General features: G+C 42.4%; 2 protein-coding genes across 2 annotated transcripts; both read right to left on the reverse strand.

The window, feature by feature from the left end:
- Window positions 1–254: 254 nt before the first annotated feature.
- LOC131557671 (uncharacterized) lies at window positions 255–3,812 on the reverse strand (the record flags this gene model as incomplete). The annotated part of the gene is given in 2 exon segments (XM_058805111.1): window positions 255–3,692; window positions 3,694–3,812. Coding segments are annotated over 2 exon segments (3,543 nt in total), but the record flags the coding sequence as incomplete, so codon positions are not given.
- LOC131564154 (uncharacterized) lies at window positions 3,704–7,557 on the reverse strand. The gene is made up of 2 exons (XM_058814446.1): window positions 6,802–7,557; window positions 3,704–6,393 (listed from the first exon to the last, which is right to left on the reverse strand). The coding sequence occupies exon 2, from the start codon at window positions 6,093–6,095 to the stop codon at window positions 3,834–3,836; it is 2,262 nt and encodes a 753-aa protein (XP_058670429.1). The 5' UTR covers window positions 6,096–6,393; window positions 6,802–7,557; the 3' UTR covers window positions 3,704–3,833.
- Window positions 7,558–15,412: the final 7,855 nt, after the last annotated feature.

The following is a 15,412-nucleotide window of genomic DNA, read 5'->3' on the forward strand; positions in this document are numbered from 1 at the left end:
ATAACATTGGAGGTCCAGTAAACAACTTTGTACGTTCCAAAATTTTCTATCACAACCTCCACAAAGAAATCCAATTAGTCCCACACAATTTCTTTCTCCACACCCAAAACACGGCTGATCGTGAATAGGGTCCTGTGGGTCAGGTCCTTGTTGACTGTATGTTTCAACCCACCCTGTCCACTGTATTGGCGTGCTACGCAATGCAGCTCTAGCTTCGGCATTAAATTCTGCTATGAGGGATAAAGGTTTTGGCAAAGTCAATGTTAGTTTATGTTGAATTCTCACGTGATCCTGCGGAGACAGCTGACTCAGAAGTCTGTACATCTAGGGCAGGTTTGATCTCCTCTTGTTTGTTTTCCGGAGCTCTCTTGACCCGTGAATAGTGGATCCACGTAGGTCGCTCCTTGATCCGAACCGCGGTGAAGGTAGTCAGCAGCACTTGGAAAGGTCCCTCCCACTTTTCTTGTAGGGGTTTTCCTAAAAGATTCTTAACATATACCCAATCACCGGGGTTAAACGGATGCAATTTGCAATCAGGTTGCTTAGGTTGGTGTTCTATTACCACAGTAGCATTCTTATCAAACTGTTTCCCCACCGTAATTACATAATCATAAATATACTGATTACCGATTTGGTCTATAACGTCTCCATTTACAACTTGCATAGCGTAAGGTCTACCATACAAAATTTCAAATGGGCTTAACTTCTCTCTTGATCTTGGTTTGACTCTCAGCCTGAGCAAAGCAATAGGCAAAGCCTGATACCACTGCAAATTAGTCTCCTGGCATATTTTGGCAATTTGCTGTTTGATGAGATGATTCATCTTTTCCACTTGCCCACTGGCCTGTGGGCGATAAGGTGTGTGTAGTTGCCATTTGATTTGTAATGCTTTGCTTATTGCTCTCACCACTTTTGCACAGAAGTGTGTACCTCTATCCGAGGAAATGCTCTTTGGTACCCCAAACCGTGGAATAATTTCATTCAACAGTACTTTGGTCACTTCTCTTTCCTTATTTGTCCTACAAGGGAATGCTTCAGGCCACCCAGAAAATGTATCAGTTAGTACCAACAAATACCGAAAACCCCCTTTTCTTGGGAGTTCAGAAAAATCAATTTGCCATACTTCACCTGGGAATTTACCTCGATTTATGGCTCCTTGATGTACTTTGGTTCCTGTGTTCGGGTTATTTTTCAGACACCGCTCGCACTGGGACGTAACGTGTTTTATAGTAGTAAATAATTTTGGTCCTGCTATTCTGGTCTGCAAATATTGGTAAAGCGAATCTAGGCCCCAATGGGCCTTCTCATGTTCTGCCTTCACAAACTGCCACATCACGTTTCCTGGTATCACTAACTGTCCTGTTTCTAATCGACCCCAACCATTTTCTAGTATTTTGCCCTTATTCCTTTGAATCCATCTATGATCTGACTCTTGGTAATCTGGCTGGATATTGATATCCAGCTCCCCTGGTATTAGGGCCGCTATTTCCGCTTCCCTATTTCTTGTGGCCGCCAATTTAGCTTCTGTGTCTGCCTTCCTGTTCCCTATCTCTGGTATAGTGTTACCTTTCAGATGTCCCTTACAATGCATTATGGCCACTTGTGCTGGGAGTTGGACCGCCTCTAGCAATCGCAGAATCTCTTCCGCATGTTTGACTGTTTTTCCTTGTGTAGTCAATAGTCCTCTTTCTTTCCAGATGGCCCCATGAGCATGTACAACAGAGAAGGCATATTTAGAGTCTGTCCATATATTAATTTGCATGTTTTCTGCCAATTCCAGGGCTCGGGTCAGAGCTATCAGCTCTGCCTTTTGAGCTGAAGTCCCTGCAGGCAAGGGGTTTGACTCAATTACCTTTTCTGTAGTGGTGACTGCATAGCCAGCCATTCTTACTCCTTGCTTCACGAAGCTGCTGCCATCTGAGAACCAGTTGTCCGCACCTTCGAGCGGCTCTTCTTTGAGATCTGGGCGACTGGAATAGACGGCTTCAATTGTTTCCAGGCAGTCGTGTTCGATGGGTTCTGCTGGGGCTCTCCCTTCTAGAAATGAAGCTGGGTTCACAATGTTAGTTACCTGAATGGTTACGTCATCTGATTCAGCCAAAATGGCCTGGTATTTTAGGAATCTGGAAGGGGACAACCAATGGTTGCCTTTCTGTTCCAGCACGGCTGACACAGTGTGAGATACTAACACAGTCATCTTTTGGCCCAGTGTGAGCTTTCTGGCCTCTTCTATGTTAATTATCACTGCAGCCACTGCCCTCAGACAGCCTGGCCATCCTTTACTTACTTCATCCAGTCGCTTGGAGAAGTAGGCCACAGCTCTCTTGTGTGTTCCCAACTGCTGTGCCAGGACTCCTAGGGCCATCCCTTGTCGTTCATGGGAGAACAGCCAGAATGGTTTTGATACATCTGGGAGACCTAAAGCCGGTGCCCTCATTAGCTCCAGCTTCAACTTCTTGAAGGCCTCTTCTGCCTCGGGAGTCCAAACTAGAACATCCTTGGTTTCTTTCAACAAATCGTACAGTGGTTTAGCAAGTATCCCGTACTGGTAGATCCACAGCCGACACCAACCTGTCATTCCCAGAAAGGCGCGCAGGTCTCTCACCGTCTCTGGTTTGGGCATTTGACAGATGGCCTCTTTCCTAGCTGCTCCCAGGGATCGCTGTCCTCTGGAGACTTCGTATCCCAGGTACACTACTTCTTTTTGCACCAGCTGTGCTTTCTGTTGAGAGACTCGGTATCCACTTAAACCCAGGAAATTTAACAAGGAAATAGTCCATTCAATGCATTCTTCCTCTGTCACTGTTGCTATTAAAAGGTCATCTACGTATTGCAGAAGGGTGCCATCTCCCAGCGGCCTTTCCCACTGTTCTAATTCTTTGGCTAACTGATTCCCAAAAATCGTAGGGGAGTTTGTCCATCCTTGGGGCAATACCGTCCAGGTAAGTTGGGTCTTTCTTCCTTTATCTACAGATTCCCATTCAAAGGCAAAAATCTTTTGACTCTCGGGAGCTAAGGGAAGGCAGAAAAATGCATCTTTCAAGTCTAATACAGTGAACCAGGCCAAATTATCCTTGAGTCTAGTTAAAAGCGTGTATGGATTAGCAACTAAAGGATGTAATATCTTGGTTATTTCGTTTACTGCTCTCAAGTCCTGAACTAGTCTGTAAGCTCCATTAGGTTTCTTTACTGGCAAGATTGGTGTATTAAAATCCGATTCACATTCTACCAATAACCCCAGTTCCAAAAACCTTTTGATTATGGGCTCAATCCCCTTCCTGTCTTCTATTCTCAAAGGGTATTGTTTTCTTACCACCGGTCTTGCCCCATCTTTAAGTTCAACAACAATCGGTGCTGCTTGTTTTGATTTTCCAGGTATATCAGTAGCCCATACTAATGGGTATGCCTCGCTCAGGATTCGCTCAAAATTGTGATTCTCAGGTTTAGGTTTCACACAACTGATTGTTAGGCTTAGGGCTGTAATCAGTTGTTCTTCTTTTACTTGAAATTCAAATCTGTCCTTTTTGAACTTTATTATGGCTCCCAAGTTTTCTAATAAGTCTCTCCCTAGTAGAGGTTTTGGCGAATTTGGCAAATACAGAAACTGGTGTATTCCCATTTGTTTCCCAATTTTGTATTTGATAGGTTTCAAAAAGTAAGCCTTTTCTGGTTGGCCTGTTGCTCCCACAACATTCATCACTTTTAGGTACCAATTCTTGATTTAAAACTGAAAAGGTTGCTCCCGTATCAATCAAAAAGTCCAATTCCTTTTTACCTTCCCCTAGCTCCATTTTAACCAGTGGGTCTGCTAGGGTATGGCCCACCGGTCCCCCTCATTCACTTTCTTGCTGTGTGGTGGTAGTGGTGACCATTAACCTTCTCTTTAACTGGGGGCATTCCTGTTTCCAGTGTCCCGTCTGTAGGCAGTATGCACATTGATCTGGCCCTACTCTAGCTGGGTGGGGTTGGAACCTTCCTCCCCCTCTCACCGGGTAGCCTCTACCCCTACCCCTGGTTCCAGGTTCCGAGTGACCTGTCTTCTGAGCTGCCACTGCCACAGCCACTACTCGAGCTATCCTCCTGTCCTCCCTTTTCTTCTCCTCAACTTCTCTATTATTATATACCTTCCATGCCTCATTCAACAAGGCCTCCAGGTTTTTATTTTCTGGATGTTCAAGCTTTTGCAATTTCTTTCTGATGTCTGGGTTACTCTGTCCCATCATTAATCCTAACAGGTGTTGTTTCCCTTCTTCCGTTGCTGGGTCCAGGGGTGTGTATTGTCTCATGGCTGCCCTAAGTCTATCCAAAAACTCTGACGGGGTCTCATCCTTTCCCTGCCTAATGTCATATAACATCGACCAATTGATAGCCTTAGGGATCGCATTACGCAAGCCCATCGCTATCAGCTTTCTGTACTGCACCAATCGTCGATAGTGCTCTTCGTTGCCCGGATCCCATTCTGGTTTACTACTGGGGAAATTATCTTCTAGTCTCCCTGATAATACTTGAGCATGTCGTTTTCCTGTTTCCAATACGAGTTCCCTTTCTGTATCTGTCAATTCTGACAACATCACCTCTATATCTTCCCAATCAATATCTAAATTCCTTGCCATTAATTCAAACCTCTTCGCTACTCCCTCTGGATTCCTCCTGAAGTTCCTTGCCTCATCCCTCCAATTGTTCAGATCACTTGTGGAGAACGGTACCTTTACCCTGGTCCTTTCTCCTACCATCGGCATAAGTTGTCGGAGAGGAGCTATTGTATGGTTCCGTTCCTCTTCTTGCTTTGCTTCCCTCCGTGCCACAGATCTGGTATAATACGAATGACTAGTCCCTTCCCCAGGATCTTCCTGTGCCTCAATGTCTTCCCTATTCTTTCTTTTCTCTTTTCTCTTTCCCTTTCCCTGTTCTTCATCTTCACCTTCTATTTCTGTTAACTCTTTTCCTACTACCCCCCTGGCATGGTTTACACAGTCCAGCCGCGCCTCGCTCTGCATCTGTCGCCTTTCTTCCCGCATCTGCCGGCGCCTATCCTGTTCCGGGCTACTGTCCTCATCTTCTGTTCCCCTTCCATCTCTCTTATCCTCTATCTGAATTATTATATTCAGCTTCTGTGAGTTGTTCTCTACCTCCCTTTCGCATGTCTCAGTGTCATTTTTCTCACTATACCTTAGCTTAGAGACGTTGCCTCCCAGTGAGTTATCCCCAGTCCTCGGTGTGCTAGTTTCTATTCTACAGGTACCTGATTTCCCAAAACCTCCACTTTTGGGTGTACTACCATCCCCATATGGACTTAGTTCGGGGAGGCTGCGTGTCTCCCCTCGACTCTCTGTTCCATGTGGGCTGCCTTCTTCCCTCTCAACTTCTAATCTGGGTGGGCTGTCAACATCCTTGTAGCTTCCCGACCCCTGTGGACTATCTGGTCCCTGCGGGCTGCTTTCCTTCTTATCCATCCCCGATTTTAATGGGCTATCCTCCTCCCAAGTGTTATCTAGTTTCTGAGGACTGTGCCCAAACTTAGATTTCCACCATCGTTCCAGCTCCTTTAAGGGGCTAGGATCCCCTTGTTCCTCCCTTGGCCTGGGAAGAGGCCCTTCCCGTCCTGGGGCGAATGGATGGTATTCCCACAGGCTTATTTCGCTCTCCTTTCCACTATCCCTTCTTGTCAATTTAAGACATTGCTGCCCAATGCTACATGCATCACAGCACCGTTCTTTAGGCTTTGAACCTTTCTTATCTTTTTCCAGGGCTAGCACTAGGGGGTCCTGAGGTGCTACATTTACCCCGCACTCTTTTTGCCACTCCGGTTTATTTCTTAGGGTAAAGAACATGTCAGCATACATCACTTCATCCCATTTGTTAAGTCGGCGAAGGAAAAGCATCAATTGCAAAATAGTATTATAATTAGTTGTTCCCTCCGGCGGCCATTTCTCATTGTCATCTAACTTGTACAACGGCCACCACTGCGTACAATATTTAAGGAGTGTCTTTTTACTTATGTTTCCCCCCGGGATCCCTCCCAAGTCCTTCCAGTGTCTTAGGATACATCCTAAGGGGGTTTTCATATTTACGTCCTTACTCTGTTGACTTCCCATAGTTATTCCCTGTGTTGGTTTTAACACTTCACACAATTTTCAGTCGCTTTTGTCCTGGCTTCTCGCGCCGCAGCGATGCTGCGTCTCATTCACTCTCAACCATACACTCACACCTTTATAAAGGAATTCCTACCTTATGGTCTATATCAGAACAGACTGTTACCGGGTTTGGTCACGCGAGGTCACCTACAGACCGTGAGACACCAGTTTGCCAGATTCGTGCAATCGCAACCGTAGACAGTGTAACAATTGCAGGAGGTCACAATTTTCTTCCGGATATCTATCAACTTATTCTCTTCTAAAAATTATAGAGAGAGCAGCAAAATATTTTTTTGTAAGATTTTGCAACAAACACATAGAACAGACACAAAAGATCACCGGCTGACAGACCTCTTCAGATAGCAGTTTCAGTTCTTAACCCTTAATTCACAGTATTACAACATCAAACACAATGTTAAAACAGTTTCCCATACAGACCAAAAAATACCAAGATAAACAAACACTTCTTTCAGCAGGACTTTTGTCCTTTTCTTTACAAAAACAATGCCGGGAATCTCCTGGCAAACCAATGCTAGCCACAACCCTGGCAAACCAATGCTAGCAACCCAATGGGATTCGTTACCGGGGCGTCCCCCAGCTTTCCCTTCGGGCGGTCACGTCTGACCCCCGTTTCCTTACCAATAAAACCAATAAACAATTAAAATACCTCTTAATTGAAGCAGGAGATGCAGGGAACCCTCCGTCCACCAAGGCGCCAGTCCAGGGGGGGGGTCTCTTCTTGACAAAAATTCGTCAGGGGCGCCCAGAGAATCCCGACCCCGGACCCGGCCCGGGAGGACCTCAGGGCCCGGATCTCCTGTCTGGTCCCATCTGGGTCGCCAGAAAATGATGCCGAATTTTGCCCCAAAAGGCAAAGAATAACTGCTTAAGAGACTCAGCCTAAGTCAGATAAGCAGGAGGTATTTTATTGCGACGCGTCGGAGAAATCACAAAATGGATTTCTGAGTTCACATAGCAAAAGCAAGCCTTATATACAATTTTGTGTATAGGATTACATCAGATCAGATACATAATCATGCATATTCATATGGGGCGTGGTGTAGGCGGAGCGTGGGCGGAGCGTAGGTGGAGACATCTCTTTTGGGGAATTCTCAGGTGGTCGTTCCTGTTGCCTTCATCATAGACGGGGTCTTTCCGATGAGTCTTCCTCTTTAAACTTTTGAACCTCTTTCCTAATTTGGTTAATTCCCGGTGTACTTGGCTTGGTCTCTATAGCTTGGCAGAGTTCTTAGGGTCAGTTTGACATTGTTGGCCCTGAACATGCTTAGCCCATCAGTTCCCCCTATCCCTATCTCCTTCCTGTCCTTGTGTTTCATGCTTTAGCTGATTAATTGCTCTATGTGTTCCCTAATATTATGTCTTCTTCAAATGCCTCACATTCTATGTTTTAACTCATTGTTTCTTGGAGGCTATCTGCTTTGGGGCTTCACTCACCTCATTTCAAACTAAACTGCAGTGGAAATCCATTTTGTCCAGAAATTGCTGACAAATCACTTTCTGCATGCACTGACCTAAATTTTCACATGTCTCAAAATCTCTTGAGTTTTTCTGGATTACCTGCCCTGCCCCTTGGGAAATAATCAGTGCTTTCATTCACAATAGTTCCTAGTGGTATTTCTTCTAATACAAGTGAATCCCTGTGGAAAAGGAGCATTAAATAAAAAAACCAGATCCTATGAAAAAGACACTACACACATGTTGTTTACCTTGTAACTAAACACTCAAATCAATACATCTACCTATCCTTCCATGCTTTTCCATTCCCTTCCCTTCCCTGCTTTTTCCTTCCCCCACCTCTGCCTTGCCTACTATCTTTGCACAGAATTTAAAGTTTATTCCATTTTATTTCAAGTCTCTGTTTATTTGTGCTTAGGAAAATTCAGAGATGTATAATACCACTTAATGGCCTCTGAAAACAAGCCAGAGGCCTTGACCCCTGCAAACTACTTGTCTCCCAACACAGCACTGCACGCATCCAAGTGTTTATTCTGTGAGAAGACAGCTATGAGTGCTGCTCACAGCCATACTCCACGTCTGGAGAGATTTCATCACTAAGAGTGGAAAGACGTTACCTTCTGATGGGGTCTGAAGTCAAAGATTTTTAAGTGCTCGAATACATCTAGAGAGGGATGTAGAAGCATTGCAGCAGCAGACTCATCAACCCACGTGGTCCATTGTGAAAGTGCTTTGGCCTGAAGAGTTATGGGGTCTCAGTGGGTGAGCTGTTGAGCAGTGGCATGCAGCAGGTGACCTCTCTTGTCTTCAGTGAGCATTCAAAAAGATGCAAGGGGGGATAAACCCCACTTAAATCTCTGAAATTTTATGTGTGTGGAGGAAATCTAGCGCATATGCTTCTGTCTGTTTTTATTGCCTAAAATAATAAAAAAATAAAAATAATAAAATTTTATTATTATTATTAAAAACAGGCCCCATTAGAGATTGAATACAGGAAAAGAACACAATTATCTTTCCTATAAATTATCCCTTCCTTTCTAAGTCAGCACTTTCGATCTCATCTATTAGATAGCCAGTATGTAGAGATGAGATCTATGGACAATTGAATTTACTCTTTCTCTCTCTTTCTTGCTATGCTTGTGTTCTGGAAGGGCAGAAATAGCTACATTGAAAAACTATCTCTCTCTTAAGTATGCACAGTCTTTAAAAGAATGGTAAGGAATGAGCTTAAAAATGAGTCTGTTAAAAACTGTTAAGAAACAGTAACCTTTAAAAATGCAGAGTTGCTGCTGGTATTAACTCAAATGCCATCCGAATTCTCAAGATCCTTACATAAGCATACATCTGTATCTGCAGAAAAATTAAATGCATTTCAGTGTATATGCATAGCACATGCCAGTGGAATGGAAATTAAATGTGCAAGGATATGCAAATATCCCACAAATTAAATAAGCAGGAAAAAAAAAAGACTTCAGATAAACTCATTGCATCTCCACAGTGGAATTTTGCTGTCCTTGCCTACTGCAAGTGGCAGTCGGAAAATATTGAACTGATCAGCTGCAGACCAGGTCCCAGCAGCTCTAGTGTCACGACATTAGAGCAGACAGGGAGGGCAAAGAATCTCAGCAGTTCCTGCCCTCTGAGACACCTTCCTCTGTGTTAGTTGCACTGAATTCCCTGGTCTCTGGCCAATACAGACAGACTTCATAGTAGGCTTGCTGCTTTCTGCTTAATAAAATCATAGACTGAAAAGACCTCATCTTTACTGAAGTAAAAGTGATATGTTATTACCTTCCTTGTTTTAACAGAGCATTACAAATCTGAGAAATAATACCAACTTGCTTTTCCATTAAGCAACTGAGCGGGCTTAGAGCTTAGTTTCCTGTGGTGAAGCTGTAAGAGTCCCTACCATATATTCAAAAAATTACTTTGTTCAAGTGTCTTATCTCATTTTAAAAATTGACCTGTTTTTTCAATGAAGAGACAGTTAAAATTTTAGTGAAGTGGTTGCAGGTTCAGAAGACACAGAAACTATTAGGCACTTTATTCATAAATTTAACAGAAACAAGGAGAAGTTTATGTGGTGATGGAACTTCACATATACCTTGTTTAAGGCTTCTTCTAATGGCACAAACTAATCAAAAAGAGTTTCAAGACTAGCCTAATTCAGTCTATTCAGTGTTACCTCTTTTCCCAGATTGGGGAAAATGTTTTAATGTCAGCATGAGTAGTTTCCCAAAAAACCTGCAAACAAATGGTGATGATGTTACTATGGACCATTTCTCTGAGAACAACAGATTTTTAATGAGGAATACATGATCCTACCTCAGAGCCTATGAGCCCCCACCTGCCTTCCTTCTCCCCTTCACTTACACAAGAAAGCTCTAAGGATGCAAAATAAGTTGCAGTCACAGTTCTGCACTGACTCTAGCATGGCCACATTGTAAAACAGGAAAGTTTGGATTGTTTTGGGAAATAAGTCAACACTGCATTCAATTTTGTGAAATACTATGCTAGTAGCTCCTTCTGACCTTGAAATAGCAGGCCAGTGTGTATTTATTTAAATGTCTTCAGGAGTCTGTGCTAAGTAGATCAGTCTTACATTTTATTACTGTTTGCTGTCCTTTCTGTTGCTGTTTATCCTCACATTTGAAAGGAACCTGACAACTGAAAATTTGGATTTGCAAGCAGATTAATGCTATGTCCCACAAAGATAACTGAAGAAAACAATGACAGTAAGATCTCCCTCTGAGAGCTACATCATGGGCTTCATAAGGGTTACTTCACAATATTTATTTGTGCATCATCCATAATAACTATGCTCTGCTGGTTATTTCTTCTCCACTCAAAGTGTTTTGATTTTTAAACTAAATTAAAAAAAAAAAAAAAAAAAACCACAAAAAAAGGCACTGAACTTTCTTGCAGTTGGAGATTGAGCAAACTTCCATAAATTAAAAGCAATAAATTGAGTAACCTGAGAATTGTAAAACATGTCCCTGTTTTTGGAGACAATACCAAGTGACAGACTACAAGTGTCATTATAACTTTGAAGAAAAAGTTATACTGACACTTGAAGAAAAAAGTTTCATTTTATTACTTTCTCATCATACATGAGAATTGCAAATAAAACCTGATAAGGAGACTATTTCAGGACTTTCATAAGCACCACCAAGGAGTGTTTAAAATAAGTTATAATACTTCAGCTGTGCAATTTCTTGAACATTTTTCTTTATTTGGTAGCATTTCACCTGAGAGTCTGTGTTCTGTGAAAAAAATATGCCCATATCAAGGGTAAATAAAAAAAAAGAAGTGTATAAAAAAGTAATGGAATTCAAACACACTTTGTGATAACTCACTATATCTTCAAAAGGACAGTATATTAAGGTCTTCTTCAGACATTAAAAAGAGAACATGTCTGTAACCTCCCTCCCTCCCCTCTGCTCAGGAGCAGAAGTAAAGAGAGCACATGAACACCAGCACCAGTGGAGGACTGCTAACTCACAGTGTCTAGGAAATAACAGGTGTTATGTGTTTAGGCACTCGCCTTTACTGCTATCACATGCCCTGGGGTACTTTTCATACAACATGGAGTAAGGAATGAGTAAAATCTCTGTTCCCCAAGCCACTTCTTCCTTGTTTCATTGATCCCTGTAATTCTTTTCCATGCTCAGCAAAAACATGCACATAGTTATATGTTTCTGTGTTGATGTGTCGGAATAAAAAAATCTGATTTAAAGGTGTTTGAAGAGACAGGTTTACATCCAGATCTGATCATGCATGCAAAAAACAAATGAGATGATGTTTCAAGACCATAAATGCAACTGCTTCTGGCAGTCACAAAAGAATAAAACTTTCCCTCTAAAGATTAAAATTATCATTCTGTCCTTAATTACTCTAATATAAAACAGAGTAACAGGTAAATACTTTAATGATTGGGCTTTCAGGAAGAAAATTAATTCAAAATACTATTCAAAAGCTATATTTTGCCCCCAGAGGAAGGATATAGGAAAGAATGAATCAAATTGAACACCTGGATAGGGAACTTCTTATTCAGACTTTGTTCCTTATTTGATTATTGTTGATAATACTTTAAAATGTTATCTAATTCTTGGGCTATGTTAGTGTTTTTAGTCAAACTCAGTAGTTTTGCTAAGGGTCAGAATTCAAAGACTGACAATACATAAAAATTAGGCTGTGCCCCAAAGAAAGATAAAAATGCTATTTCATTAAGAAAAAAAAATCATTGCAAAATTTTCTTCCTTTCCTGACACTTATCATGGTTTGACCTGGCACAGAGCCAGTGCCCCCATGAGAATACCCTCTCCCTGGTGTCTGCTGTGAGATGTGACCAGGAATAAGCAAAGCAGGCTCCTGCTTAGAAATAAAGAAAACTTTATTAACTAAACTACAAGAAAATAAGAACAAAACCACAAGGAAAATGAAAACCTTAAAAAAGCATTTTCCTCCTCCCACCCACCAAATTTCCCAATGCAATACATTCCCCCAAATCACCAACTCTCAGTCCAGCACCACCCTTTAGAATACTCAGTCTTCAGTCCATGAAGAGGAGAGGAGTCCTTCTTGCACCATAGGCTTCCCCTGGAAACACTGTTGAAACTTTGTGTGTTTCCATGTCACTCAGCACCACCCGGAAAACCCTTTTGCCATCGTGACATCTTCCTTCCAAGACCAGTGCTCTCACCACTGTGCATGGACCAGAGCTACTTTTAGGGTTGTCTTTCAAGGATGCCTTGTCTCGCTCCAAAAAAGGCACAGTCTCTCCTTTGGGACATCTGTCCCCCCCAAATTTTTCACCCCCTGGGGCCGAGGGGTCCCCACAATGAACCCTCCTGGTTCTGAGGCACTGCCTCCCCCTAAATGCAGTCTCTGTGTCACAGGAAAAAAAAAAATGGTTCCGTCTTTGGCCACACGAGAAAAGTCCAGCCAAAAGGCCACTCCGTCATCTCTCCCCCCACTCAAGAGTCTTCTGCACTTCCCTCGTGGCCCATCCCCTCTTATCTCATCTCTTATCTCTCTTCTCATTCAGCTCCAGGAGGATCAGCATTTGCAAGGTCTCAATCATGCAAGAAAAGGGTTGAAAATTTCAGTCTCTGCCTGTCCCAGAGCTCCGGAACTCCCACGCTGCCCTGCTGGGCACCTTCTCGCCGCACCCCCCCTTTCTCCTCCTGGGCCAGCCACTATCAAATTCAGACGCCGGCTCTCCCTCTCTCTCTCCTGGGGGTGGCTGCCCGATGCCTCCTGGGGCTCCTCCACCCTTCCATCCTCAAGGGCCTCTTCATCCCCCATCTCTGTCCAGGCCCAGGCCTACCACAGGGCTGCCCCTCCCCCGCCCAGCAGCAGCAGCTGAATGGGGGAGGGAGATCCGACCTCTTTGCCTCGAAGTCCCAAGAGAGCTTGCCAGGGCTGCAGCTCTGGTTTTTAACCCCTGTGTGTTCTCAGAGGTGTGTCCGAACGTCAGTGGCCACATCAGGTGCCAATATTAAAATCTGAACACCCATTGGTTTGACTACAGCATCCCAGAATTCCCATTTTCTGGTCAAACCAGCACACACTCCTGCTTGTACAGAAAGTAAAGGGAAAAATTACATTTGAATGATAAACTTTCATAAGTTGATTTTGTTTCATGATAGTGAAATCTTTTTCGGAATCTAACTGTAGTGGTAGGAAGCTTGTTTCTCCTTTTGCAACCTCAGCTGCGTAGCTGTGAGATGAAGTCAGAATGGAAAATAAGTGAATAAGTGAATAGTCCTTTTTGAGATAATTCTCCTCTGCATTGGATTTTTTTGTTTGTTATGATTGCCTGATGGATTTAGTAATGTCTTTGTCTTTCCCATGTTCTCCGTTAACAGCTTTCAGTGCATTGAAGCATACATCATTTGGCAATGGTCTTTCTGAAGGAAGGAAAAAAAATCTCATTCATCCTTTTTTGTACTCCCTTACATTATGGACTTAATTATAACCAGTTAACTTAGGGGTTTTATGAATTTCCTTTTCCATATAATTGAACAAATCCCTGTTTGTCAAGCACAAAAACATCTTAAGGCTTGTGTTTAGATATATTTCTATTATTTCAAATATTAGGTATTAGTAAATAATTCTAAGACTCTCTCTCTTTCCCCTGCCCCTGCAGTAGATGAGCATGCATGTGATGAGTGTACTAAAAGTATAAAAATCCTGAAGGAAAGCAGATTTTTATCTTGATCCAATGGACTTTTTTCAGTCATTAATAGGATATTAATTATTATCCAAATAGGATACTGCAATAATTTTCACTAATTTATATTCAGGATAGCAGTACAGAGAGTAAAATTTGTATTTGTTATCTCAATTTTGTGAATATTCTGCCAGGGGGTCTAGATCAAAATTTTCTAAACTTGGCAGCTCTCTATATTGATTTAACAAATTGCTAGTCCATGCCATTTTTCAGGACATCAGTTGCATATGATTTCTTAACCTCAAAATGACACAGCTGACACACTTTTTTTTTTTTTTAATAATGTATAGAAAAATAAGAGTGTACATGTCCAAAGGATAGAAGAATTGAGCGAAGATTGCTTTCAAAACCAATCTTCAGGTTTAGTTTGTCTGTCTCAAATTTCAGGTATTTTTCCACACCACACTCAATGACCTTGACAAAAGGAGTCTCACTTAAAACTCACTGCTCATCTAAAAGAGCATTTATTAAAATTTCATTTGGAATTTTGCCTTGGAATTTGTCCCCATGTATACACCTATGTCTCAGTTCTGGCTGTCTTGCTGAGGAGTAACATTGCATTTATTAGGAGTAATAAAGCAATCACCTAAATATAATATTGCAGCATGGACTACTGTACAATTTTCCCCAAGTAGTATAGTATTAGTCTATGGTTTAATGTCGCTGGCTAGTGACTCATTAAAAACCTACTACTCCAAGAGAGTGGGTTAATATTCATGGTGGTATATTTCCCTGTACTGACCCTTAGTCCTCAAAGTTTAATGCTGCATCTGTCACATTTTTTTATATACACTGCACATAATCCTTGAACTAAATTATGCAAAGCTGTAAAGCCTGCTTGCCCTGCCCTGTTGTCTATATTGCAGTGGCTACTTTGCCAACTCACTCATACAACATAGCTAACTGTGTGCCCTCCCAAATTTTTTTCCAGCTGAGCTGGAGCGTAGGTGAGGTTGTAGCCTTTTACCTTGGCTCTCAAGGACAGTCTTCTGCAGAGCTTTGCCTTGTTGGAGTGACTGGTGTTATTTTGCCCCTCATCCTTGAACCATATCCTGTTGTTCTCTCCAACAGAAGGAAAATCATAGAATCATGTCGTATCCCAACTCGGAAGAGACTCACAAGGATCACTGGTGTTCAGCCCCTTGCCCTGCTCAGGACCACCCCGAGAACCACATTGTGTAATATCACTGCCACAGGGTGCTTCAGCACACAGGGTGCTCCACAAACAGGCTAGGAGAAGAAGAAAGGTCTGGTAGTGGCTAAAATGGGGAGGTTATAGGTTTCTGTTTCTAAAACCTTTTCTAACCATATTATGTCACTGAGCCTTATTCCAACAGCTGACCCTTCTATGCTCCTGCTGCTCTCCTTTCATTTTCTCTGTACGCTTGTTTTTTCTCTTCTCTGCAAAAACAGTATTTCCAAGTTGTGACCATTATTCATGTCTAGGAATCTGACCATTCAGTTCATGGCATAGAAAAATGCTACTCTGATGAACTGCCTGGTAGAACCAGTTCAATTTATTTTTCATCTCAAATATACCATATTCTGCCTGTCTTGGATTCTTCTC

Source organism: Ammospiza caudacuta, chromosome 1 (assembly GCF_027887145.1).
Source record: "Ammospiza caudacuta isolate bAmmCau1 chromosome 1, bAmmCau1.pri, whole genome shotgun sequence".
NCBI classification, from domain to species: Eukaryota; Metazoa; Chordata; class Aves; order Passeriformes; family Passerellidae; genus Ammospiza; species Ammospiza caudacuta.